Source organism: Sphaerodactylus townsendi, linkage group LG04 (assembly GCF_021028975.2).
Source record: "Sphaerodactylus townsendi isolate TG3544 linkage group LG04, MPM_Stown_v2.3, whole genome shotgun sequence".
NCBI lineage: Eukaryota > Metazoa > Chordata > Lepidosauria > Squamata > Sphaerodactylidae > Sphaerodactylus > Sphaerodactylus townsendi.
In genome coordinates, this window is record NC_059428.1 from 33,355,933 (window position 1) to 33,381,863 (window position 25,931).

General features: G+C 42.7%; 1 protein-coding gene across 1 annotated transcript; it reads left to right on the forward strand.

Annotated features, from left to right (window-relative positions):
- Positions 1-1,917: 1,917 nt before the first annotated feature.
- KL (klotho) lies at positions 1,918-23,816 on the forward strand. The gene is made up of 5 exons (XM_048494045.1): positions 1,918-2,646; positions 11,583-12,093; positions 14,310-14,575; positions 18,972-20,076; positions 22,630-23,816. The coding sequence occupies exons 1-5, from the start codon at positions 1,918-1,920 to the stop codon at positions 22,965-22,967; spliced, it is 2,949 nt and encodes a 982-aa protein (XP_048350002.1). The 3' UTR covers positions 22,968-23,816.
- Positions 23,817-25,931: the final 2,115 nt, after the last annotated feature.

Here is a 25,931-nt window from a genome sequence, read left to right on the forward strand (position 1 = left end):
TTACATTATTCTCCTTATAACATGGATGAGGATGTGTTCCAACAGGGAGACTTTGGAAAGAACAGACCAGTGACAAGGGAGTTGGGCTTGGATCTGGTAGATCTCAGTTCAGGTTCCACCTTAATCATGGACTCACTGTATGTTGGCCTCAGTTCCTCATCTGTAAACAGATAGAACTGAGCTCCTGGAAGAAATGACAATAAATAAATAAAATATAAACTACACCCTTGTAGACAATAAATAAAATAAAACATAAACTACACCCTTGTAGAGTTGTCATTGTATGAGCAAGCCCAATGAAGACTGAACAGCACTCTGCACAAGCATGCAACAGATTATTAGTGGCACCCATCTGGACAAAGAGACACTAATGGTGGATTTATTGGCTCCTACAACTGGGGAAGGCCTATAAACATAGTCTGCCTAGTAAATGTTGTGATGTGACATCAACCCATAATGATTGGTGCTTGCACAGAAGACTACCTCAAGCCATTTTCCCCAGTGAAAGAGGGAGAAGTAGTTTTTGCTAATTCTTCCTGTCACTACTGATGCCTAAATTCTTACCAGGAGTCCACGAAGGGTGGAATTGGATTCCGGGAAGCAACGGCAAGCTGTAATGTGAGGTGAAGGCTCTAGAGGTTTGCTTCTACAAACACTGCTGTGTTTCTGTAGCACTGGATTCGTTTTCTGTTGGATTTTCTGTGCAGTAGGTCTTGGATTAAGTTTGTACTTTCGCATGAGTCTGCGCTGATTAAATGGAGAAACATTTTATGTACCACACTGCAACGCAACCTGGTTCGTCAAGATTCCATTCAGAATAATGAGACAGTCTATTTCGAAGCTCTATGTTTATTTGTCCCCTCTTACCGTGAAATGCACAAGCTACAATTTTACCTTACACATTTCACTAGGGAAGGGAAACATGAGCTCTTGATCATGTTTCGCATCAGAACTGTGGAAAAAGTGCTACTTGTAAAATGCTAATCTTTTTGAATACTTCACACCTCAGTTCTCACACCAGCAAGTTTGTCGCCATAGAAATAAGTCTACCTCCAGCCTTACATCAGAGAAGTAAGTAAGAAGTTCAGTCCAAAACCCAGGCACAAAAACAATCCCAACAAATAAAACACCACATCTTGGTACTCAGTGCACAGCAAATCCTTCCCAACTAAGGATGATTAACTGTTTCTGTATTCACAAACATGCATTCCAATCAGACTATCCGTCATTAATCATGCATGGAAAGACCCCCCTGGGTTTTTTTAATTACATTAAAGTATGCTGTGAGTTGATAAGAAGAACCCTGCTGGATCAGACAGCAGCCCACCTAGCTTTTGCGTCACACAGTTCCAGCAAGGTGATAAAAAAGACTCGCTGACCAACAGTGTTACTGATGTTGAATATGAACTAAGCTATAGGAAGTTCACCAAAGTTGGAACGGGGTGCTTTCCCCTGAATGCTGAAGCTTGCTGAAAGAGGAATGCAACAGCAGGACCTCAAAATAAAATGGATACATTCTGTCCCAAAGAGGGAAAGTTGCAGGGAGCCGGGACTGAACCAAGGAGAAGTCTCAGAAACCCCAAAGAAGAGAGATCTGGTTAGGTCCCACTTGGGACACTTGCCTCTCTGGAGGCCGGGTGTGAGGACGCAGGTGCGACGTCTTTTCTCCTGCCAGGATTTGCAGCCTGCCCTGCTGGCTCCCCTTCCCATCAACTCCCTCCGCCGACGCGCTCGTCGCCCCGAGGAACCTGCCTGACCTGCCCCCCTGCTCCACATGCGGGAGGAGGAGGAGGGAGCCCCCCCGCCTAGGTAATTATTAACCGCCCTGCGGGGAGGGCCGGGCGAGAGATAAAGGTCTCCGGGCTGCGGGGAAGGAGCCAGACCCTCGTCCCTTCGGCGTCCCGCGCAGCCTCCGGCATGATCCGCGCCCGGGAGCTGCTCCTGGTGTTGCTGCTCTGCCGACCGCTGCTCGGGGAGCCGGGCGAGGGCGCGGCCACTTGGGCTCACTTCGCCCAGGCGCCCTACCCGCAGGACCAGCTCTTTCTTTACGACACTTTCCCCGAGGGCTTCCTGTGGGGGGCCGGCACGGCGGCGTACCAGGTGGAGGGCGCCTGGAGGCAAGACGGCAAAGGGCCCTCGGTGTGGGACGCCTGGGCGCACCGCCATGCCGTCCAGGGTGCCCCCGGCGTGGCGGGCGACGTGGCCGGCGACGGCTACAACCGCCTGCAGCGCGACCTCGACGGGCTGCAGCTCCTGGGCGTCTCCCACTACCGCTTCTCGCTGGCCTGGGCGCGCCTGCTCCCCAATGGCACCGCGCCCCTCAACCTGGCCGCCGTGCGCTATTACGCGCGCCTGCTGTCCGGCCTGAGGAGCCGCGGCGTGGAGCCCGTGGTCACGCTCTACCACTGGGACCTGCCCCAGCGCTTGCAGGACGCCCACGGCGGCTGGCAAAGCTCGGCTCTGGCCGACCGCTTCCGGGACTACGCCGAACTCTGCTTCAGGCACTTTGGCGACCACGTGCGCTACTGGCTCACCATCGACAACCCTTACCTCGTGGCTTGGCACGGCTACGCCACTGGCCGGCTGCCCCCCGGCGTCCAGGGCGGCCCGAGGGCGGGCTTCAGGGCGGCGCACAACCTCCTCAAGGTAAGGGGGCGTGAAGGCGGGGAGAGGCACGCGGACGACGTGGTCGTGCCGCCCTGCGAGGTTGGCCAAGACGTGTAGAATTCGGTGCAAGCCTGAAAAAGTCGCCGCAGGTAGGGAAAGAAGTTAACACTTGAAGGAATAATAAAGCCGGACAGCTTGAGGAAGAAGGCTTGAGCTCGGATATTTATAAATGAACCGTGTCTAGTCAGCGTGGTGTAGTGGTTAAGAACAGGTGGATTCGAATCTGGAGAACTGGGGTCGATTCCCCACTCCTCCACCAGAGTGGCAGAGGCTTATTTGGTGAACCAGATGCGTTTCCGCACTCCTACGTTCCTGCTGGGTGATCTGGAGGTAGTCACCCTTCTTCGGAGCTCTCTCAGCCCCACCTGCCTCACAAGGTGTCTGTTGTGGGGAGAGGAAGGGAAAGGAGATTGTAAGCCACCTTGAGTTGTCTTACAGGAGAGAAAGATGGAGTATAACTCCAAACTCTTCAAGGAGGTTGAAGCCTGTAGTCAGTTGGAAATCTGCACAGGCAAAATGTTGAATTATTTTTAAACCGTGTACTGTAAAATACTTCATAGATAGAACTAACACCTCAGTATGAAATTGTTTAAACCGTTACAAAATAGGTGGCTTGGAAGGTCTGGGTTAGTTTAACTAAACTTTTTCACTGTCCTGCAGGTGACTCTGGCAAGATGCACCTTACTCCTGAGTTTTTCTCGGTGAAGATTATAATTGAGATGACCCAAATGTAGATTGTGTAGTGTGTGTGCACTGATTCTTTAAAGGTACATGATTGACACAGCAGGTTGAGGTAGCTTGATTTTAAGCAACTAAAAGTTGATTTCACAGTTCCTTTCTAAACCGAAGTACACCCCTTTATGCTCCTTGATTTCAGTGGACTTAAAAGGGTGCAGTGGTGTTTAGGATTGCAGTATATTTTGTCTCTTCCTTTAGAATGAAAACTAGTGAGAGTGAATTTCATGAGCAAATAGGTTATTAGAAAGTGAACGTTCAGGATGATTCTTTAACTAGCTGTTTCACACAAGTCATAATTTATTATTTTTTGAATTTTTGCCAGCCTTCTTAGTACATTCTTACATTCACTTTCTGCTGTATCTGGCTTATATTTTGTAACAGCAGTTCCTTCTGCTGTTAAATCCTATTAAATCAAGGGTCTCCAACCTTTTCCAGCCTACAAGTATCTTTGGAATTCTGACCCAGGGTGGTGGCTACTCAAAAGAAGTGGAGACAACTGCAGAGGATCCGGGAATGGGGTTGTAGATAGCTCTAATAGTAACTCTTCAGTATTTCACAGAGGGGCTTGCTTTAAAATATTTTATTGCATTCATACATACCTTCAGTCATTCAGTGAAGGTCTGTGTTCTGAAGCGGCATCTGCTGCCAAAGCAGCAGAACTAGACACCTGCTCAGCCAATCAGATTTCCACTGGCAAAAGGCCCATCTGGCCCCATCCACTTTCTAAAAACACTTGCCAACTTCTAAGTGGGGCCTGGAGATTTCCCAGAATGACAACTGATCTCCAGAATACTGTGATTAGTTCCCCTGGAGAAAATGACTGCTTTGGAGGGTGGGCTGTATGGCATTATACTTCTCCCTGACCTCCCTAGGCTCCACCCCCCTGGAATCTCCAGGAATTTCTATCCTCAGAATTGGCAGCGTTACTTAGTGGGCACCACATTGTGATCCCTGTATCAACCATACAAAGGATGAGTTGAGGGGAGCCATAGAAAGGACTTGCTGTCTTCCTAACCAGGTATTTGCCACATGCTGTTATTCCACCCATGGTCAAGCAGTTCTAGCTGGTCGCTTCAGAGTCAAGCAGCAATTGTGTGGTCTCCTACAACCGGTATTTTAAGGGACCATGTTTTGCCTAATCAAAGGAGGAATGGGATAAATAGGTCCAGTCTTTGGACTGGCTAGACCAGGGATAGGGAACCTGCGGCTTGAGAGCCGCATGCGGCTCTTCTGCCCTTGCACTGCGGCTCCACAAGCCGAGCCGCTGGCCCCATCCTTGCCCGCCCTGCAGGCAGCAGGGCGGGTGCACCAACTGCCCGCAGTCGGCTGGGCCATGCTGCGGGCTTCCCCTCTCACCTGCCCCATTGGAGCGGGGCGGGTGCTTTCCCGGCGGCCGGCGAGGCTGAGCCGCTGGCCCCATCCTTGCTCCGCTCATTCTGAGAAGCTCATTTACTCCGCTCATTCTGAGAAGCGCATGGATGCATCCGCCCTGCTGCCTGCAGGGCGGATGCATCCATGCGCTTCTCAGAATGAGTGGAGTAAAAGGTAAAAAAACCCAATATATACAGTGTTATCTTTATTTTAAATGTCAAAAATTATTTGCGGCTCCAAGTGTTTTCTTTTCCCATGGAAAACGGGTCCAAATGGCTCTTTGAGTGTTAAAGGTTCCCTACCCCTGGGCTAGACCTTGTCTAGGGATGGCAAGGCTAGGGTAACTTGCTTATAATAGGTAAGTACTTTGAGCAATCATATGATGAAGGGCTGTTCTTGCAGCAGCCCATCATTGTTGTGCTGCCAGGTGGGTTGTGAAGGGAAGTTCTTGGTGCTGAGTGGCATCAACCATCCCTTTGTGTGTCATGTCCAGACTGTCAAGAGTAACCAAAGCCTCCAAAATCATTGGTTGAGTTTGGAGCCAGGATGGAGTTGTTGAGTTTGGAGCCAGGATGAAGCTGCCTAGCACATCCCATCCTTAAATATGCTATTAATAATTTTAAAATTAATATATTAATATAAACATCAGTATGGAATGTTTATCCATTGAGCACCAAAGAAATTACAGTATGGTGCCGTTATCTGAAATACGGAACTGAGGATGAAACTCACATGAAACTTACATGAAACTCACAAAACTGAATTGGAGCACTTTGGATTTAACAGAATCCAACAGAAGTGGTTTTGGGAGGGCAGAACTTAGATTAGCTCTGTTGGCCTGTGTGTTTTGCTTCTGACACAATCCTGTAGGTGCCTCCTACAAATCAGATCTTTTTTCCATCCAGGTCAGTATTGTCTCTAGAGACTCTGTTCAGTGGCTCTGCGCTGTCTCAAACAGAGGTCTTCATGTCACTTACTTCCTGGTCCTTTGAACTGGAGATACAGTGAATTGAACCTGGGCCTCTCTAAGCAAATCAGAAGCTCTTTCACTAAACCACAATCCCTCCAAAATAATGCCTTTTACAGTCATGTCTCAGCCTATCAATTTTATAAACAAAATATTCCAAATTCATTTAATTCTCCAGTACTGTCCCATCCAAAGCAAACTTACCTTGAAAATGTATTGTCGAAGGCTTTCGCGGCTGGATTCAGCCGGTTTTGGTGGGTTTTCCAGGCTGTGTGGCCGTGGTCTGGTGAATCCACCAGACCTTGGCACACAGCCCGGAAAACCCACCACATACCTTGAAAAGGCTGTCCTGAATATATATATATATATATAAAATTTCCCTAAATTGTGGTAAAGAAGAGTATAGAACAGTGATTTCATGTCCATAATAAAAAAATGTAACTAATTTAAACTAGCACTTGGAAACTCATATTCATGATTCGCGAACACATTATTTTAACTAGTTCTCATGCTTGGCCTTTTTTGGACAGTATATTTGTATTTGTATCATTGCTGTACTTCACAAATAAAATAGTACCCATGCACTGTAACAAGTTGAAACAATTTCCCTTTATACTAAAAATTAAACCTTAATCAAACAGTTTTTACAAATGTCTGATTTGTAAACACGGCCGTGCTCTGTACATATTTTGTGAAGGCACATGTACGTTTATTTGGATTTTGAACTCATTGTTTCTCCAAGTTATTTATTATCTGAATAAGTCATCAGATAAGATCAGGTTTCATGAAAACAAGTTAATACTGCTGTATTCATTACCAGCATCTGAATTTCAACAGACGTACTTATTTTAGTGCCTTGTTTATATCTTTTAGGGTGAAGTTTGTTTTTGAGTTGTTGACCTAGTTAGTTACAACTAACTAGTATTTGTAACATACTGATGTTAGAACACAACGTACAAAATGTACTTTTGGGATCTTGTTTCTCCACAGTTGCAATTCTGTTGGGGAGTTTATTCTCTTTACATTTTCTGGTTAATTTGACTCACTGCCCTGTATAATATACTAAGCACTAGCTATATCTGATTGATTTCCCCCCAGGTTTCTGAAAGGCAAACTCCATGCTAGGGATCATTAAAAAAGGAAAGTAACCGATTAAGGGGTTGGTGCACCTTAGGCTAAAGAGTCTGTAGCTTTTCAGTTTGAAAAAAAGGAGAGTGTAGATAGACACAATTGTGGCTTGACATGATTTGTTTGTTGCTGTTATCGTGATAGAGGCTTATAAAATCGATACAAAATATTTTTTCTTCTTCTATAACATGAGATGTCAGGGACACCAGATAACAAACAGAAACTCTTCTTTGCTTAATGAACAATTAAATTGTTAGATTTGACGTCAGCTTCTGTAACATTGATGTAGCCATGAGCATTGATGGCTTTAAAGGGGGATTAGACAGATTTATGGAGGAATCAATGGGTACTAGCCATACAGGGCAATCCTTGGGTCACTTTCCTGGGAATAAAACCCTTTGAATAGACTTGGGTGGGATTCTGAGCAGACCAGCTCAGGTTTGCTCTCATAATGACAAAGGAGACTTCCATGTCCAGAGAGAGTTATGTCTCTGCATACTTGTGCTATGAGATGATGCCAGGATGATGTCTTGGTCTCTATATTTTGTTTTTCAAACCTCCAGGACAACTGGTTGGCCAGCTGGTAAAACAGGATGTCAGACTAGGAGGACCACTGATCTGGTCTAATTGCACATCTTATATTCTTAGTAGTAAAAACTGTAACCTGTTGGAACGAATTTTGGTTAGTTTTTGGATAAGAGAGGGAAATGCATGCCATCTACCAGAACGTTTTAAAACAGAAGATTTACAATATTTAATTGCTTATTTAGAAATTACGGTATTTAATTGCTTGTTTAGAAAATTTCTGTGCCAGCCCTCTATGAAATCTGCCCAAGGTGGTTTACAAAATAAAATATAATCTATCATGAAAAGTTACTAGAACCCAGCATTCAAAAACACAACAGATTCTAAAATAGATAGCTTCTTCAAATGGGTCTTAAGCAGGCTAAAAGTAGACTTATAAACCCATGTTTTGAAAGCCTGGGTAATTAAAAGCTTGGGTAATTAAAATTTTTTGACCTGGCCCCTAAAGCAAAGTAGCTTAGACATGAGGAGAGCCTCAAGGGAAAGGGCATTCTTCGGGCAATATACCAATATACCCTGTCTCTGGCTACCACTCAGCTCACCTCTGCAGGCAGAGGAATGAAAAGAGAGCTTATGAGGAATATCTTCGCTGATGGGCTGGACAGTATTTTTTAAATGTATTCTTTATTAAATTTAATTAATTATTTTAAAAAACAAAAAAAATAATCAACACATCAATATTAAAACATAGTTCCTACTATACATTTGCAATTCCTCATTTCACATAACGTAAATTTCTTATCTTATTTTACAACTTGCAAAGCAGACTAAATTACTTCCCATATTTAACTAATTTATTATATCCATTACATGTATCAATATCAAACTCCTAAAACGTATAATTCTACTTATATCTTATATGCTGAGGGTTTTTTACTCTCATTCTATAACTCTACTTAAATATTTACATTGACTTAGAATTTCTGTTTTTCTTCCCGACTTGTCCTTATAGTAATCCAGTAACGGTTCCCAGTCTTTAATAAACTTGTCTATCATTCTGTGCTTGATTATAATCGATAGTTTATCATATCCCATATATTCAATCAGCTTGTTGATCCATTCCGATGTGTCTGGGAGTTCTTCACTTTTCCATCTTTTCGCAATCAATATCCCTAGCTGCAGAAATCATATAGAAAACAATTTTCGATGCTGTACTTTAATCTCTAAATCTGTAAGGTTTAATAGATACATTTCTTTTCTTTTTTCTTTAAAGGTATAGGATGGGCTGGACAGTAAGTAAGGAGGAAGTCCTTTAAGTGCACCAGCCCCAAGGCGAGTAGGGCATTACATCTAAGAACCAGCACTTTGTATTGTACCCAGTAACAGATGAGCAGCCAATACAGATTTCTTGGTACTGGGGTCATGGAGTCCCTGTATCCCACCCCTGACAGTAACCTGGCTGCTTTACTTTGTACTAGTAGAAGTTTCTAGAGCTTCCAAAGGCAGCCCTCTCACAGAAACCACAGTACAGTAATCTAACCTGGATGTAATCACAGCATTGTGGCCCCATCATGCTTTTTGAGGAAGGCAGTAACTATTTATTTTATTTATTTATTTTATTCGATTTTTATACCGCCCCATTTTATACCGCCCCATTATACACGTTAGCCACATATGTACCGCGCATCATTTTGTGACATTGTTTTCCTTTCCTTTCTGTTATCGGTTTCATTTGTAACGTCTTTAAGTCTTATGTGTTCCCTTGCTATAAAATTTGTCAGTTCTTGTAATTTGGACACTGTATTCTTCCAAATGATTTATTGAATGTAATTAGGTTAATTACCCCAATTCTGATTCCTGCGGCTCTTCAAGCAACACAGATGATAAATATGCTTAATGAAGCCAATAAAATGAATGCCGATTAAACAGCGTAATATGTCCTGTGTTGTGTAATGAATGGTGACAAGTTTTGTACGTTAACAAATTACAGCGAGATTTGTTGTTTGAGATTTATTTATTGAACCTTTAATATGAGAAATGTAATTTAAAAATGTTCTGCAAAATCTGATTTTTAAAAAGTAAGCATTTCTATACTAAAGTCTTGCAACCTCTGCAGGCAGGGGCATGAAAGCAGGGTTTATGGGGAATAGCTGATGGGCTGGACAGTAAGTGAGGAGGAAGTCCTTGAAGTGCACCAGCCCCAAGTAGGGTATTAGATCTAAGAACTAGCACTTTGAATTGTACTCAGTAACAGATGGGCAGCCAATCCATAGGCCAGCACAGCCAGGGACAACCCCAACACTGTGCTGCCGCATTACCTCCAGAATGGCGCGGGAGTGCAGCCAAAAAAGAACCACCCACCCAGCTGCCTGAAAACCCTCCATAGGGCTGAAACTTCAGGAGGAAATGCTACTGGAACACGGCCATTCAGCACGGAAACCCCACAACATTCCAATGTAATACTTAATTGAGGTGGTTCCTGTCTGAATCTCTGACCAAACCAGCCTTCAATACTACCTTCTGTGTTATAGGATGTGTTCTTTCAGATTGCCTTTCAGATCCTGGTATAAGTTAAGTGTGGCTGTTTTCTCAAAATTGAAAATGGCCTTAGAACCCATCCAAAGGGAGCGAGTGAATCTGTTTGTGGTAGTGGTGCACCGCTGCGCCACCAGATTTGCCCTCCCAAGGGCACTTACCCTGGCAGAGGGCCGATTGCGCCAGTGTGTGGCTGTGTCCCCCCCAGCACTGGAATGTGGTGCTGGAGGCTGAGCCCCCTGCCAGCACTGGTATAATGGGGTGGGGTGGGCCGGGGGCATGACCAGGAGAGGAGCCGACTTTACTGATGTCACACTGGCGGCCTGGACCTTTTGGGCATTAGTCCATTGATGCCCATAGAGGCTTCTCAGTGGTGGGGAGTCTTTTTGACTTTTCATGCTGACTTGTGGATGGGGCTTCAAATCATCCCACATAAAGTTTAACTGTGGTTATCTGAAAATTAAGGATGCATAGTTTGACATTATTGACTCCACAATAACCTTCCTTCACTAAGTGATTTATCTGTCTACTAAGCTCCTGTAATAACTGTACTTTTTGTGTAGGTCTGTTCTTCTTGTATATACTTTTCTTCTCTTTGGCTAGCGACATTGTTCTAGTATACAAGAATATAGGTGCACTTTTGAATTTTGCAGCCCAGTGAGCTTGCTTCCAAAAACAACTGGTTGCATAAACAAAAACTGCTTGCTTCAGGAATTATATTCAGGAATTCCTTCTACCCACTTACAGGACTGAACTAAATGATACATTTGCCCATGATTCACTTTAAGGTGACAGTTGTGAAAACTTCTTTTCCTAAATTGCTCAGGGCCCAAATGGGATTAGGATCACAGTACATTTTGCTGCCTTTGAATTTAGTGGATGTGTTGTCAGAGCAAATAATACCCCCAGGAACCATTGCAGGGTGGAATGGATGTCCTTAGCTGAGATTGGGGAGTATAAATTCTCCTCCCCCAACAGAGCCACATTGTGAGTTCAGATATCCGTTGTTCTTTAATTTGTGGCTACTGCTTGGACTTTGCAGGAAGCCGGAGAAACTTAGTTGACCCTTCCCATAGCCTTCTCTGCATCTTCTCATTTCCTTTATTTTACTCAAACCTTGTTGGAAAAGTAACATGAGATATGGAGTAAGGACAGAAGGACTTGAGAGAAGGAGGTCTAGAGAAAGGTGTAAAGAGAGAAGGAACCGGGCAAAGTAAGACAAACACAAGAAGGGAACTTGAAAAGGGATAAGGAAGGAGGGGGCCAGCAATCAGATATCTCAACCATTTAAATATATGAGTTTGGATTTGAGGAAGGACCAGGATTTTTCACAGGCACTTCCCTAATTAATTCAAGTTTCAATTTAAATTAACTATTCAGGGGCAAGTATGAAAGATTTCAGTTTTTGAAAGGGGGCTAAGAAAGTTTTCAGGACAGTACGAATGAAAATGATATCAGGAATAAATAAAAAAAAGAGAAAATCACTGTGTTTATTTTTAAAGTATTATTACTAGCTTTGAGACCTAAGAATGGAATTGCAGTTCAAATAATTTTTATTAAAGCCATGAGAACCATTGTTGGAGAATTGGTGGTATGTATGACTTAGACTAAATGAAGCTAATGAAATAAGATAGTTCTTCTTTTCTCATAGGCTCATGCCAAAGTCTGGCACCTTTACAACAATAATTTCCGAGCAATTCAAGGTGGTCAAGTGTCCATTGCCTTAGGTTCTCACTGGATAGAACCTCAAAAGATGATTAGAGAAGATATAATGAAATGTCAGAAATCTCTGGACTTTGTATTGGGCTGGTTTGCTAAACCTCTATTTATTGATGGAGACTACCCTCAGACCATGAAAGATAATCTGCCGTTGGTGCTGCCAGAATTTACCGAAGCAGAGAAGATGTTTGTTAGGGGAACAGCTGATTTCTTCGCTCTTTCTTTTGGAGCTACACTGAGTTTCCATCTTGTGGATTTTCCCATGAAGTTCCAACAGCAGGAATCACTCAACTTGAGGCCTCTTCTTTACTGGATAAGCAAGGAATATAACAAACCCCAAATCTTCATTGTGGAGAACAGCTGGTTTATTTCAGGACGCACCAAGACAGATGACAGCAAGTATATGTATTATCTCAAAAGATTCATTATGGAAACGTTAAAAGGTAGGGATTATTGGTAATATTATTATTTCTATTTTTTTCTGACAGAACTATTAAGGGGAATATTCTTATTATGTTCATTAAATATATTCTCCAGAGCTAACCCAGTGGGTATTTAAACATCTATCCAGGTGTTGGTTGGGGAACGAGGTTCCAAAGAAACTGATTTACCTTCCTCTGGGCTTGCCAACTGTTTTCCATCAAGCATGGATAATGTTCTGTTGACCTAATCCGCTGTCATTGGTGATGACAAAAAGTTATCCATTTGCCTTCATATAACCTGGAGATGGTGTATATGGTTTATGTGGTTTACAGTGAATCGGTTCTGGAAGAAGATAGCCAGTGATTAGCTTTAATGCTTCAGATAGCTGAGTAAATATTTGTCAGATAAGAATATATATACACCAACTCTTTCTCTGTCTCTATTGTTCTGTGTGTGTGCAGAGGGTAACCAGGCCTTGTTAATTGCCCTATGACTGCAAGAATTCATTTTCCAGTAATAAAGAAACAGAAATAACTGTTGCTGCAGCCTCACTTGGCTTTCACAGCAACTTTGCCGAATAATGTTAAAAGCCCATATATCCCTAATATGAAAATAGACATGTTGTGAGAAGTAGAATGTTGTGAGAAGTAGTAGAATGTAACTTTCTATTTTAAAATAGCAAAACGAAAATATTTTGCCTTATGCCTGTGGTAATTCTTTTTTCTAAACCATTCTGACGGAAAACCAGAAAATAACAGTCAGTGAAATAACATATATTTGCTGAATCATGTTTCTGTTTTAAAAACAGAAAAGTTTCAAGCACTGTATTTTGCATCAGACATATCTTAAAGATAAGAAATAAAAGTAAATATGTGCCTTTGTATATTCAGTTGATTGCAGAGGTACTGCACTTCATTATACAACGGTTATGTATGAAAAAGAAGAATTGGTTTTTGTACCCCACTTTCAACCACCTTCGCTTCCCCTTCCACAGCACTTTGTGAAATAGGTGGGACTGAAAAAGTTCTGGGAGAGCTGTGACTGGCCCCAAGGTTATCAGCAAGGTTCATGTGGAGGAGTGGTCAATCAAACCTGGTTTTAACTACAACATCACACAGGGATTTGGTATTCACCCATTTGACACGAAAGTTCTCTCACGTAGACACGGAAAAACAAAAAAGGAGAAAAGTAATTAAAGATGTTGTATATAAGAGATTGCAGCCTTTGAAGGATGATGGTTTTTTACAAAAAGCACCCCGAGAACCAGGGCTGTCTCATTAACAGCATTATAGGAAAGATAAACAGAAATGGCATTGCAGGAATCAGTGTGGTGCAGTGGTTAGCATGTCAGACTAGGATCTGGGAAACCCATGTCTGAATCTCTCCTGAGCTATGGACGTTCATTGGGCTTGCCATTCTCAGCCTAACATATATCACAGGGTTGTAGTTGTGAGGAGAAAATGGAGGAACGATGTTGCAAGCTGTTCAGAGCTCCCACCGGACAGAAAATTGGGGTATAAATATTCTCCTCTCTTCAAGGAATATCACAGTTTGTACTTGCAGCCACTATTACATAACACATTCTCTGTTGAAGGAACAGCTTGTTGCAGAATGACTAGTAACCCAGGGGATGGGAAGGTCTTTGGCTAAACTAATGGGTTTACATTGAGTCTCTTCTACATTGCCAATTCAACAACTAGCAGTTCTGTAGTGTGATACTATCTGTGCTGATGTTGACCTTTTCTCCTGGATCAGCTGCAGTTTCTTCTCTCATTTGTTGATGGGAAATCCATGTGTAATCTCTGATAATATCATCATCTCAGATTTCTTCACTTTTGAGAAATAGGACTAGAAATTAGATCTTGGGTTCATGTCCTAACGCTGGCGGAGTGTCCTTGTTCTTTGTATTTGCAGAAATGAGTAGAGATAAGAAGCACTAGGAAAATTGTCACATGTCACTGACTTCTGAGATTTGATAGGCTCTGGCTAGCCTGAACCATCCAAAATTATACTCCCTTATAAAACAGGAGGCGCACAGTCTCTTTGTTGTTGTCAAATCACAACTTGGAAATGAACCAGCCTCTACTATGACAGTGGTGATAGTCAAGGGCATCAGAGTTTTGTAAAATGCAAGAACAATTGAATGTGTTTTCCACAAAAAGTACAACTGTTCTTATGCTTGCAGTGCATTCTACAAGGGAATATGAGATCACTTTATTTGTTGTTTCCTTCCCAGCTATTCGGTATGATGAAGTTCATGTCATTGGATACACAGTTTGGTCACTCATGGATGGCTTTGAATGGATCAGAGGCAATGTTCGAAGGGGTCTGTTTTATGTTGATTTTCAAAGTCATGATAAAAAATTGGTGTCAAAGTCTTCAGCACATTTCTACCAAGAGGTGATAGGAAAAAATGGTTTCCTTCCGTTACCAGAAAACCAGCCGATAGAAGGGATTTTCCCCTGTAATTTTGCTTGGGGAATTATTGAACATAATCTTCACGTAAGTCAAATTACAGAACCAAATCTTCCTTTTCATTTCCTGTGAAATGAGATTATCTCAACATATTTTATAACAGTTTGGTTGGGTGCTTCTGGCAACACATTATCATTTGGACTTATTCAGGCATTTTATGATGGTCATATAACATTGGCCAATCTTTGGATTGTGCACAATTTTCTGGGCAAAAAGTTGCTGTTGAACTCCTAAATGCAATATTGCATTTCTTAAACATATTATAGTTTTGGCAGATAGATTAAAAACAGTCCACATTCTGTCCAGGGGCTGATCAGGTGGTCATGACCCAGTTTGTACAGGAGAGTTTTAAAATCACTTTTCATTTTTCAAATTCTTTACTTCATAAAAACCCTTAAACATTTTGTGCTGCAGGCCTGAAGCTGCATGATTTGCAGGTGCATCATGGTGGAAAAATATTTCTGACAGCATTCCCACAGTGCTTGTGCAAATGCATGCTTTACTACTCTAAGAGGAATAATTCTCCAGAAAAGCTATTTCCCTGTGACATGTTTTTTTTATTGCTGTCCCTGTGAGCCCAACACTGGACTGTCTAGAAGAAACAGCAACTTCTGACTAGCAGCTCTGTTAGAATTCTACAGAGCCTAGAGGGGCTGATTCCTGTGGCTGTATTTTGGAGTGCATTGGCATTTAATGTTTCATCCATATGATATTAATAAAGCAGAATGACAACTTGGGAAAATAACAGGTTATAAAATCGAATTATAACCAGGGCAGCCATATTTACAGTACAGCCCTAGGAGAGTTACTTCTAAGCCATTGACTTTAGTGGACTTAGAAAGGTGTAATTTTGCTTATATTGCATGGTTAGTCTTTTAAGCAACTAGATTAAAGCCAATGTGATGTAGTGGTTAAGAGCAGCCAACTTTAATCTGGTGAACCAGGTTTGTTTTCCCATCTCCTCCAGAAGAAGCCTGCTGGTTGACCTTGGGCTAGTCCCAGTTCTCTCAGAACTCTCTTAGTCCCTTACAAAATGACTGTTGTGGGGAGGAGAAAGGAAAGCAATTGTAAGCTGCTTTGAGGCTCCTTAAAGGTAGAGAAAAGCAGGGTATTAAAACAATCTCCTCCTCTTCCTCCTCTTCCGCTTCCTTCTCTTCTTCTTCCCCCTCTTCCTCCTCCTCCTCCTCTTCTGATAAAAGGTGTTATGATAGTTAGTGACCAAACTATCATAATCTTACAAACTATCATAATCTTACAATACATAATTGGCTAAGGGTTCAAACGTCTGATGACGAACCCTTAGCCAATTGCTGTGCAGGACACACAGGGACCCAAGCCCTGTACATCCTGCCCCCCCACTGGCCATTGTTGGACCCACAGAGCAGCTGCTCCGCAGGCCTGGCAAAGCTGTTCATCAGTGCCCCTGCCCCACCACCCCAAAAGGCCAGCCAGGAAGTGGTGGGGAGGGCAGTCTTCCATATAGGAAACAGCTAGCTCTGACCCACATGCAGGATAATGCTTTCTCTCCCCCCCCCCCACACACTCTGCTTTCCAAGGCCCCCAGGCTTTGGGAAGTAGAGTGGGGAGGTCAATCTTGCATGTGGGATGGAACTAGCCGTGTCCCTCTTGCAGAATCATGCTGCCTTGGAAAGTGAGGTGGAGGGGGAAAACATTCAGCTTGCTGTCTTATGGCAGGTCTCAGGAAGAGAAGTAGGGGCCCCGAGTCCAGCATGCAGGATCGGACATGCTTCTCACCTCACTGTTCTTCGCAAGAGTCGCTGGTCTCTGAAAGGAAGGTGGGGCCCCCAATCCTGCTGAGTCCAGCATGCAGAATCATGCCCACATCTCCCCCTACATCGCTCCCCAAGGTCTCTGGTCTTGGGAAGGAAGATGGGGGCCTGATTGTACTTGCTGGACTCAGCACAGTGAGCCCAGCCTGCAGGATCAGCCCGCTTGCCCCCTCACCTTCCTTCCCAAGACCCTCAGGTTTTGGGAATGGAGGTGAGGTGATGGTTGGAATGTGAGGAAAGCGCTTCTACCCAATGGATGCGCAGGACTCACTTTCCGCCCATTGTGGGACATGCTAACCCTTAGTGAGTTATGTATAAGGATGGATGAGTCTGATTTGTTTGAAATTGAAATTCTGTTACAAAGGTTGCCTGAAATGTCTGAAATACAGCTTTTACATTCCCCTCCGTTCAAATGGCTTTCTTATATTATACACTCACTATGAGAATTCCTTGTCTTTGGGCACACTGGTGACCTTTAGCAGGGAAAGCATTTTTGTTCCCTTAGGTAAGACAAGGAGGTGGTTGAAGAAAAGGCAAGAGAGACTTCTGTGGAAAAAAGAAAAGAGTTCTGAGGAGCAATGGTGAAGAACAATTTTTTTGGGTGCAGAGAACTGCGTAGGCTCATGAGTAGTCAAAATCTGTAGCCTCTGCACCACATATGGAAAGTCAGCCAGCCTGCAGGAGAGATTGTGAGACCCCTTTGGAAAGCTCCTCTAGTTTTAGTGCTAGTTGTGCTGCACATAGATGAGGTTTTTGTATCTGTTTTCCTATGACGATTTCCTGCCCCTCCTTTTAAAAGTAAAAGTAATTAACTGCTGTTGAGTCACAAATGACTTTCCACAATTCCTCATGGGTTTTTCAAGGCAAAAGACAAGCAGAGGTGGATTTCCATTGTCTTCCTCTGCATACCAACACCAGCCTTTCTTGGTGGTTTCCCATCCAAATAGTACTAACTATAGGCAGTTCTGCTTAGCTTCTTTGCTTTGACTAGCTTAGGCTTATCTGAGCTCACCTGTTTTCTATTTATACCCTGTTTATCTTTTAAATGCTATTGGTGAAGGGATATAGTTTACTAGCAGATTTGAGAGTTCATTGTATCATTGTGTTTTCCTTTCTTTTACATACTGGCTATTGTCCCTAGACCTGATCTGGATAGCTTGAACTTGCCTGTTCTCAGAAGCTAAGTGGTTTCTACTTGAATGAAAAGTCAGGTTTTCTATGCAAAGGCAGGCAATGGCAAACCATCTCCGAATGTTTCTTGCCTCGAAACCCAATGGGATTACCATAAGCTGGCTTCGACTTGACTGCAAAAACCAACAAAAACAAAGTACCTAACTCATGAGAAATAGAAACTAGTGTTCTACCTCCACGGCTTCTTCCCTCTACTTTGTTCAACCCCCCCCCCCGCATTAATTACCTTGTTTCCTTTAATTTCTTTCTTCAGTTGGGATTGATAGTGGAAAGTGGGGTCATGTTAATGTCATGTATGGTTCCTGACATTTCGTGCTTTTATACACACATAATCACATTATCCATCCAGCTGGAAGTTCAATATAATCTCCTCCCAAAAAGTGGTGATAGAGAAGATTGTTCAGGCAAAGGTTGAGGAATCCCTTTATTTGCTGTTGCAAGATACTTAATAGTAACATACATTTGTAACAGATTGGTGCTTCAGCTACAGTGAGGCAACAAATCTCCAATTGCCTCTACATCGTATATACTGAATAACAGAGTTGACATCAATTTTTTTGATACCACAAAGAAATAAGGATAACAGATAGACCTTATTCCAGTTATTTTGTGTATGTTGTGGCAAAGGGGCAATCTGTTCTTAAGATGATTTCTTCTGTGCCTATAATGTCTCTAGCAATATTTGATAATTAGTTAAATAATGAACAGTTAGAAAGTTAGCATAATAACAGATCATCTCTTGACATCATCTGAAGATCACATCATGTGGTGGTGGACAGTACTGTCAGGTTGCAGCTGACTTATGGTGACCTTGTAGAGTTTTCTGAAATGATTTTTCATTGCTACCTTCTGTGTTGCAAATCAGGACTTCCTTGGTGATCTCTCAACCTACTAACCAGGGCTGACCTTGCTTAGTTTCTGAGATCTGATAAGATCAGGGCTAGCCTGGGTCATCCAGGCCATGTGCCATACAGTATCTATTCCTTTTCCCCCTGAAAATTTGTAGTTTCCCTTATAGCATAGGTCTCAAACTCGCGGCCTTCCAGATGTTATGGACTACAGTTCCCATCAACCCCTGCCAGCATCATGCTGGCAGGGGATAGATAAGCTGTAATCCAGCCTCTGGAGAGACACCCCTTATAATACCTGTGCCTTATAGCGTGTAGCTGGAAGGAAAAAGAACTGTACTCCCACAAATACTGGATAAATATTCAATCCAAGCATGAGAGTTGTTATGTGAATAGCAGATATTGCTGTAATCTATGATTGAGATTACCCTAATATATGTGAAGAAATATGGATACATGAAATCTGTTAATGCACTGAAATGATATCAGCAGACAATAGCCATGTTCTTGTAAAATCCAGTCAGTTACTTGAACTTACTGCCTGCTTATGTTTTCCCCTTTCTGACTAATTGAATCTATTCCTTTATTCTCCAGATTGATACAACTCCATCCCAGTTCCTTGACCCCAGTGTTTATGTTTGGGATGTCTATCGAACCAAGACCTTAATTAAAGTTGAGGGAGTTGATGCCCCAAAACGCAAGCGACATTGTGCTGACCTAGCTGCCATCAGACTTCAGATTTCTTTACTTGGACAAACACACATCACACACTTCTATTTTTCATTGAAGTGGTCTTTGATTCTCCCTTCAGGTAACCTGTCTTATGTTAACCACACACTCCTGTTTTATTATCACTGTTTTGTTAGTGAACTACTTAGAGTTAATATAACTCCTGTAGTTGCTCTGTGGAAGCCTGTAGGTGAGAATCAAGGACTTCCTTTTTCTCTGGCCAAGCATGGTGGTTGGGAGAACCCTTTAACGGTGCGTGCCTTTGAAGAGTACGCAAGACTTTGCTTTAAAAAGCTTGGCCAGCATGTCAAATTTTGGATCACAATAAATGAACCTTACACGAAGAACCTGACGTTCTCTGCAGCTCATAATCTACTAAAGGGTCACGCTAAAGCCTGGCACCTTTATGACAGAGAATTCAGGAAAATTCAGAAGGGAAAAATATCGATTGCCTTACAAGCTGACTGGGCAGAGCCAGCCTGCCCCTTTTCTGAAAATGACAAAATGGCTGCCAGCCGAGTTTTGGAATTTGACTTTGGCTGGTTTGCCGAGCCCATCTTTGGAAATGGTGACTATCCGGATGTGATGAGGAAGTGGAAAAATGGAGATATATGGGATTTCTACTTACCTTTTTTCTCAGAGGAGGAAAAAAAGCTAATTCATGGTTCATTTGACTTTTTGGCTTTAAGTCACTACACCACAGTACTTGTGGATTCAGTGAACGAAGACCCAGAGAAATACGATCAAAGGCTCAAGGTCCAAATGCTCAATGACATCACTTGGCTGGAATCACCCAGTGGAAGTAGAATAGTTCCTTGGGGGTTACGCAAGCTTCTCCAATGGGTAAAGAGTAAATATGGTGATATGCCAATTTACGTCCTAGCCAATGGGATTGATGACAAGCCAGATGCAGCTGAAGACAAGCTGAGGATATATTACATACAGAATTATATCAATGAAGCTTTAAAAGGTAAGGATCCTAAAAATCTGATCCAAGTTTTATAATGTGTTTTCTGAATTGGTTTGTTTGGTAAGTAATGGTTGCTGGCTTTCATATAGAAAATCTAGGTTTCACATAGCAGCTGTATCCTGCCAAAAGTACAGTGTGGCTAGAATGACGCACTTCAGTAACATTTCAAAATGGAACAAGCATAAAGAACAGTTGGTCCATTCTGGGCTTAGTGTACTCTTCTTACCCAACCTGGTGACTTGTTGGTCCACCACAAGTGCCTCTTGTATTTACAAGTCCTCTCCCCCACAGTAATTTCCCTTGGAATATTCTCACTTGATATCTTCTTTGTCTTTCAGCTTTGGGTTCTAGGAGAATGCTCATTGTTATTCCTGCTGTTACTGAAGGTTGCCATTTTCCTTTCTGTTCCTCTTTCATCTCTTGCTGTACAAAAAGATTACAGGACGTGTAGTCAAAGTAATGCTAGGAACCTGGTGCCTTGTTGCTATGGAATGAGAACTTATTACAATGTTTTGCTCTAGAATCTAGATAAACACTGAAGAACCCCCCCTCCATGAGATAAATATATTAAGACTTCATTGCAAAAGGAGAGATCACCTCAAAAGGTAACTTCTGAGGCTGACCTCTTTGCAAGGTCTGTTTCCTTCTGATGGGAGTAAACACTGAAGGCTCACAGTATCTTTTAGAAATTCTGTATACAAATACTTACATGGACAATAGAAGAATACACAGGCCCCAAGATAGTTGTGGAACAGGGGTTCCCATTGTGGTATCCATTGGAACCATGCTGCCTGCTGCCACCTTTGCTGACACCTGCCAAGTATTTTAGAAATTTGGTGGGGCCAGGTGAGACTTTCCCTGCCGGGGCATTTGATTGGCCTTTGGAGATCTGATTGGCAGTGCAGATGTTAAAAATAAAGTTATTGCTTTGGCAGTTGCTGCTACCATAGCAGAAGGATCTGTGCTGTGTGACTTAAAGTAAGCTATGTGTTTAGGGGTATGCACCATTTTAGTTTTTTTTTTCAGATTTGCATTTAATAGACACAGAACTTTTTGAAAAATCAGGAAAAATCTGAACTGCCATAATGGTATGGGTGTTTCTGAAATACTTGGCAGGTGTCACCAAAGGTGCCAGCAGGCAGCATGGTTCCAATGGATACCATTGGGAAAATTCCTATTTTGAGGGGGTGGGGGTCTATCCAGTGGCGTAGCGCCCAGGATGCTGGGTGGTATGCAGTGCCCTGGGCCTTGTGGGGGCATGGCTGTGACGTGGTGGGGGCATTCTGGGGTGGGGCGGGGGTATTCTGGGGCGCAGAATGAACATGCACCCCTTGCTCCACCTCTGGGTCTATCAGTTTTGAACCTGAAAAAAAACTCCATGACACTCTGAACTCCATGTGAGTCTCAGCGTCTCAGGTAGCACAGAGCTGAATGCTAGGCTCTGTGCTGCTGGCTACTCTCGAAACCCATGTGGAGTTTGGGGACAGCTACACAGAGCTGAATGCTGGGCCTTACCAGACTGAACCCAGCCTTCAGCTATATGCCACCTGCTGCCTCTGAGACCGAGCCAGCCAACAAGGAAGTGAGGGAGAGAAGGAGGGAGGGGGAAAAAGGGGATTCTCCCCCCCCCAGTCATTTTTAAAAATGACAGCAGGGCTGAAGTGACCTAAAAAATGCAGCAAAAAATTGACATTATTTGGGACTCTCTTTTCATCACCCTTAAATCACTGCCATATTTTTTGGGTTTGGCTTTGTTGAATTCACATTTCTAGTGCTGTTAGCTGAGTAACACAGCAAAGGTGTGCATCTGATTGGAGTGTAAATACAAATATTTATTAAGTGTTATAGCCACAAGCCTTAACAACATAACATAAACCGAATCAATAAAAGCGATAAAGTAAAACAAAAATATACAAGAAGATAAAATACAATGATTAATTCCATAGACAAAAACAAGACTGACAGATCTATTTTTGTGCAGTAGAAAGCACAAACCTTTTCCTTAATTTAATGGATAAATGCATAAAAGAGACAATCCTATATGTAATTGCCGGGTTTATACCTGCCAAAAGAAAACAGATGCAATCCTCATCTGACTCCACAGACTGGAATAGCTTGGCTTAGTCTTGATTGAGACTAAGCCAGCATTTTTCCTTTTGTATGTGTATGTTAAATCTATATATAAACTATATTTACTAACTGTGGATTTTCTTTATGCAACCGATGAAGTAGGCTGTAGCCCACAAAATACTGCAATAAATTGGTAAATCTTTAAGGTGCCACATTGTTTTGTTATGTTTTTCTCTTGTAATTTGTCACTTTTTGGTCCTAATAGCTGTTATATCACCACTGAAGGATGCACTTTGTACACACTTAATCCCATGAGTATTTAATCAGTGGATACTTTTTTGTATGCAACATCGCGTCACATCTTCATTGTTAATGTGAAGGAAACAAGCCTAGGTTTGTATGATGGTTAAAGAACTGCTGTTTAAACAAACACAAAACTAATTTATTTTCCTCCCTCCCCTCTTATTTTGTTTTCTTTTGCAGCCTACACTTTGGATAATGTCAACATCCAAGGCTATTTTGTGCATCGTTTCACTGATAGGACTGATCCTAAATATGGCCTTTTTCATTATGTTGTCAACCGGTATGAGCCAAGACCTTCTGTGAAACGTTACAGGGAGATAATTGACAAGGGTGGCTTCCCAGGCCAGGAAACCCCAGAACTGTTTTGTCCAGAAGAAATTGCCTTTGACCCAGACTACATTGCTTTCCAGCCCCGAAGATCTTTTCTTGCATTTGTCTCTTTTATATGTTTTGCTTTCATTGTTACTGTATTTATGATAATTAACTATTCCAAGAAGGCTGACAGAAGATACAAATAGCATGTGTCCCTTGTAGCCTTCTCACCTACATAACCTGGGAAACTGGAAGTAATTCAGTATTCCATGTTTTGATTACTGTTGCACTAAAAAGCCATTTATGCTGCCTAATGCTGTAGTGCACTAAACGTGTGTATGGATTGTGTCCATGGATCTTGCACAACTCCTTTGTGTGTTTGCACTTGTGGCTTGTAGGAGCTCTTGGCCTGCTGATATTGCTATACCCCCACCACAAGTTAAGTGCCATCCAGAGTAATCCGAATTACTTCTATATAAGCCTGTTGATTTCAGTGGGGTTAGAAGGAATTGACAGTAATAGGACTGTACAGATGGTGGACAGAACGCTTCTTTTCATATAGCCTGTGTGAGCCAAATGGCATGTTACTGTTTGTTTGAAACCACTCTGGAGAGGAATATTTGCTGCAATAGGGGACATTGGTGGGTGGGAGGGCGGGAGAGGTCTTTGGGGTTGGGAAAAACACATAAGGGGAATGTTGAAGCCAGATCTGACCTTTGCACTTGGAAAACAAGGTCCCCTGTGTCTGACATCTGACAGTCAAAGAAGATCAGGTCAAGCAAACTGAGAAAGTTTGTGTTACAAATTGTAACGTGTTGTTTGGACTTAAATGATAGCCTAATGAGTGCTAATTTCGAGACCTCAATGAATAGACTGCATGCACTTGTTGGAGGATGTCATTCCCATTTGGGGCCAGTAACTGCTGCATGTGACCACACCTGGATGACAGCCTGTATTTTGAAAATCTGGTGTTCTTTTGAAAATTTAAAATAGTCTGATGTATCTCGTATAGAGTCGTTGATTTTGAATGGCTGTTATTAATATTTGATTACCAATATCTCAGGATAAAATGAAATTTTTGTGGGACCTTTTCTGTTCTACCTGTACTGAAAACTAATTCAATGCTGACTTCAGACATTTTCATACCTGAAAGTGAAAAGTCAGATCACCCCTCTTCTGACCCACATCTAATTCTTTAAAAGAATATATGTATGTGATGATAGATATCTGCACACACACACACACACACCCCATTGGTGCTCAGGGAGCACCTGTCAACCCTTTGTCAAAGGCAGCAAAATTGTATTTCCCTCTGGAATTCATTGCTCATAGAGCTTCCTGGTGAGATCATCCCTGAGCTAATTTTAGGAGATGAGAGAATAGTTAGAATGAAAACAAGCAACAGCATTTTACAGTAGACAGAGGAGAGCTTTGTGGCCAAAGAGGAATTGCTATAATGACATTTTGTGATTCTGTTCTAGTTTTCAGGTGAAGCTATTGGTATATGCATAAGAGCAGGCTGCTGACATGATCATAGTGTTTGTTCTGCTCTTGTTTGATGGTTTTACTGCCATATTAATGAACTGTGGCCTACCTTGATTTTACTATGTTGAATCATGTTCTTGTAGGAAACCAGCATTAATGGCTTCTGTCAATGGGCATAGTCAATGGGACAATAAAGGTAGCAGTGGCTGGGAGGTTTGTAAAGGTCTTCTGATTTAGGCAGTGAAGAAGGACCTAAAGTGTGAGGGTTACATTTACAGGAAATGCATAGGAGTCCAACAGTCAATATAGTGACACCTCTTGTAAAGTGATGTCATTTAAAAAATAAGTTGTGTTGTAGGCAAGAAGAGGGAAGGTGGGAGCTCCACAAATGACTGGCCCAGCCAAAAGTGATGTGGCACAAATATTACATGGGACAGCTGCCTCCCAACGGTGACAGAGATGTATAAAAGGCCTGTATGACTAAGTGGAGCCTCAGTAGGAGCCATGGGGCTGACAGTGAAGGCATTTGCAGCTGTTTTTGGAGGAAGCTCAACATAGAAGGCAACCAGGAGATTCTTTAAGATAAAAGAGGAAATCAGCTGGTGGTTGTTGGCTCCTCGTCCAGTTGCCGCCTCTTATGTCACTCGTACCTCAGGAATGGCAACACTGTGAACCCATACCCCTTAAGACCAGTGTTATCAATACCTCTTACAGAGTTTGTTTTGCTCAGCTCTTTTTTCAGGAACATAATTGTAGTGTCAGAGGAGTGCTGTATTAAATGTACAGTAAAGTAATGAATTTGCATCATTATTTGAAAAAATTGTTCCACATCTCTCCAAAAATCAGAATTGTGAAACCAAAATGTAAATATCTTACAGCAGGAAACTCTGAGGCTTCTTCCACACAGGCCCGGGAAGCAGCGGGGCACTGGTGCACAATGATACTGGTGCAGCTCCGAGGCCCTTTGCACACTTGTGGTGGGCGACCCCGGAGCTGCCGCGGCCTGCAGCAGGGCCTCTGCACAGAGGCGCGCCACTTAAAAAAACCACCTTCTCTTCCCTTTGTAGCTCTGTCAGAATGAGGGGACATGCCCCCATGGCCCTGGCAATGCTCTGGGGGAGGAAGGCAGGAGGTGTGTCCCCTTGTCCCCACGGAGCTACACAGGGAAGAGGAGGTAAGGTGTTTTTTAAGTGGTGCGCTGAAAAACAGCGCCTTCCACCCGGTGCCGTTTGCTCAGCACCGGGAGGACGCTGCTGCTTTCTAAAAGACTCGCTCATTTAGTGAGTCACATCAACACCATTGTGGGGGATGTGTGGCTTTGCACCACCACCAGCAGCTGTGTGAAGTCCTCCCCCACAACAGTGTTTTTACTGACCGCACACTGCTGTATACGGCCCTTGCGGAGTGGGTCTGGGTGTTTCACGTAGGAGAAAAGCGAACTCTTCATTAAAAAGCCAACTTGAGGGTTAGGAACTTGTTAGGTTGTTTTTTTTTTGAGTGACGATTTTTAATTTGTATTTTAAAGTCAAAATCCAAAACATACATAAAAACAAAACATAAACAGGTTATAAAAGTGTTTGGGTGCTGTGTGGTTTCCGGGCTGTATGGCCGTGTTCTAGCAGCATTCTCTCCTGACGTTTCGCCTGCATCTGTGGCTGGCATCTTCAGAGGATCTTCAGATGATC

Excerpts from the sequence above, each read along its gene's own strand:
- KL (XM_048494045.1), top strand. The coding sequence starts at position 1,918 with ATGATCCGCGCCCGGGAGCTGCTCCTGGTGTTGCTGCTCTGCCGACCG. Across the intron at positions 12,094-14,309 it reads CATTATGGAAACGTTAAAAG|CTATTCGGTATGATGAAGTT; the intron begins GTAGGGATTATT and ends TTTCCTTCCCAG. Across the intron at positions 20,077-22,629 it reads TATCAATGAAGCTTTAAAAG|CCTACACTTTGGATAATGTC; the intron begins GTAAGGATCCTA and ends TTTCTTTTGCAG.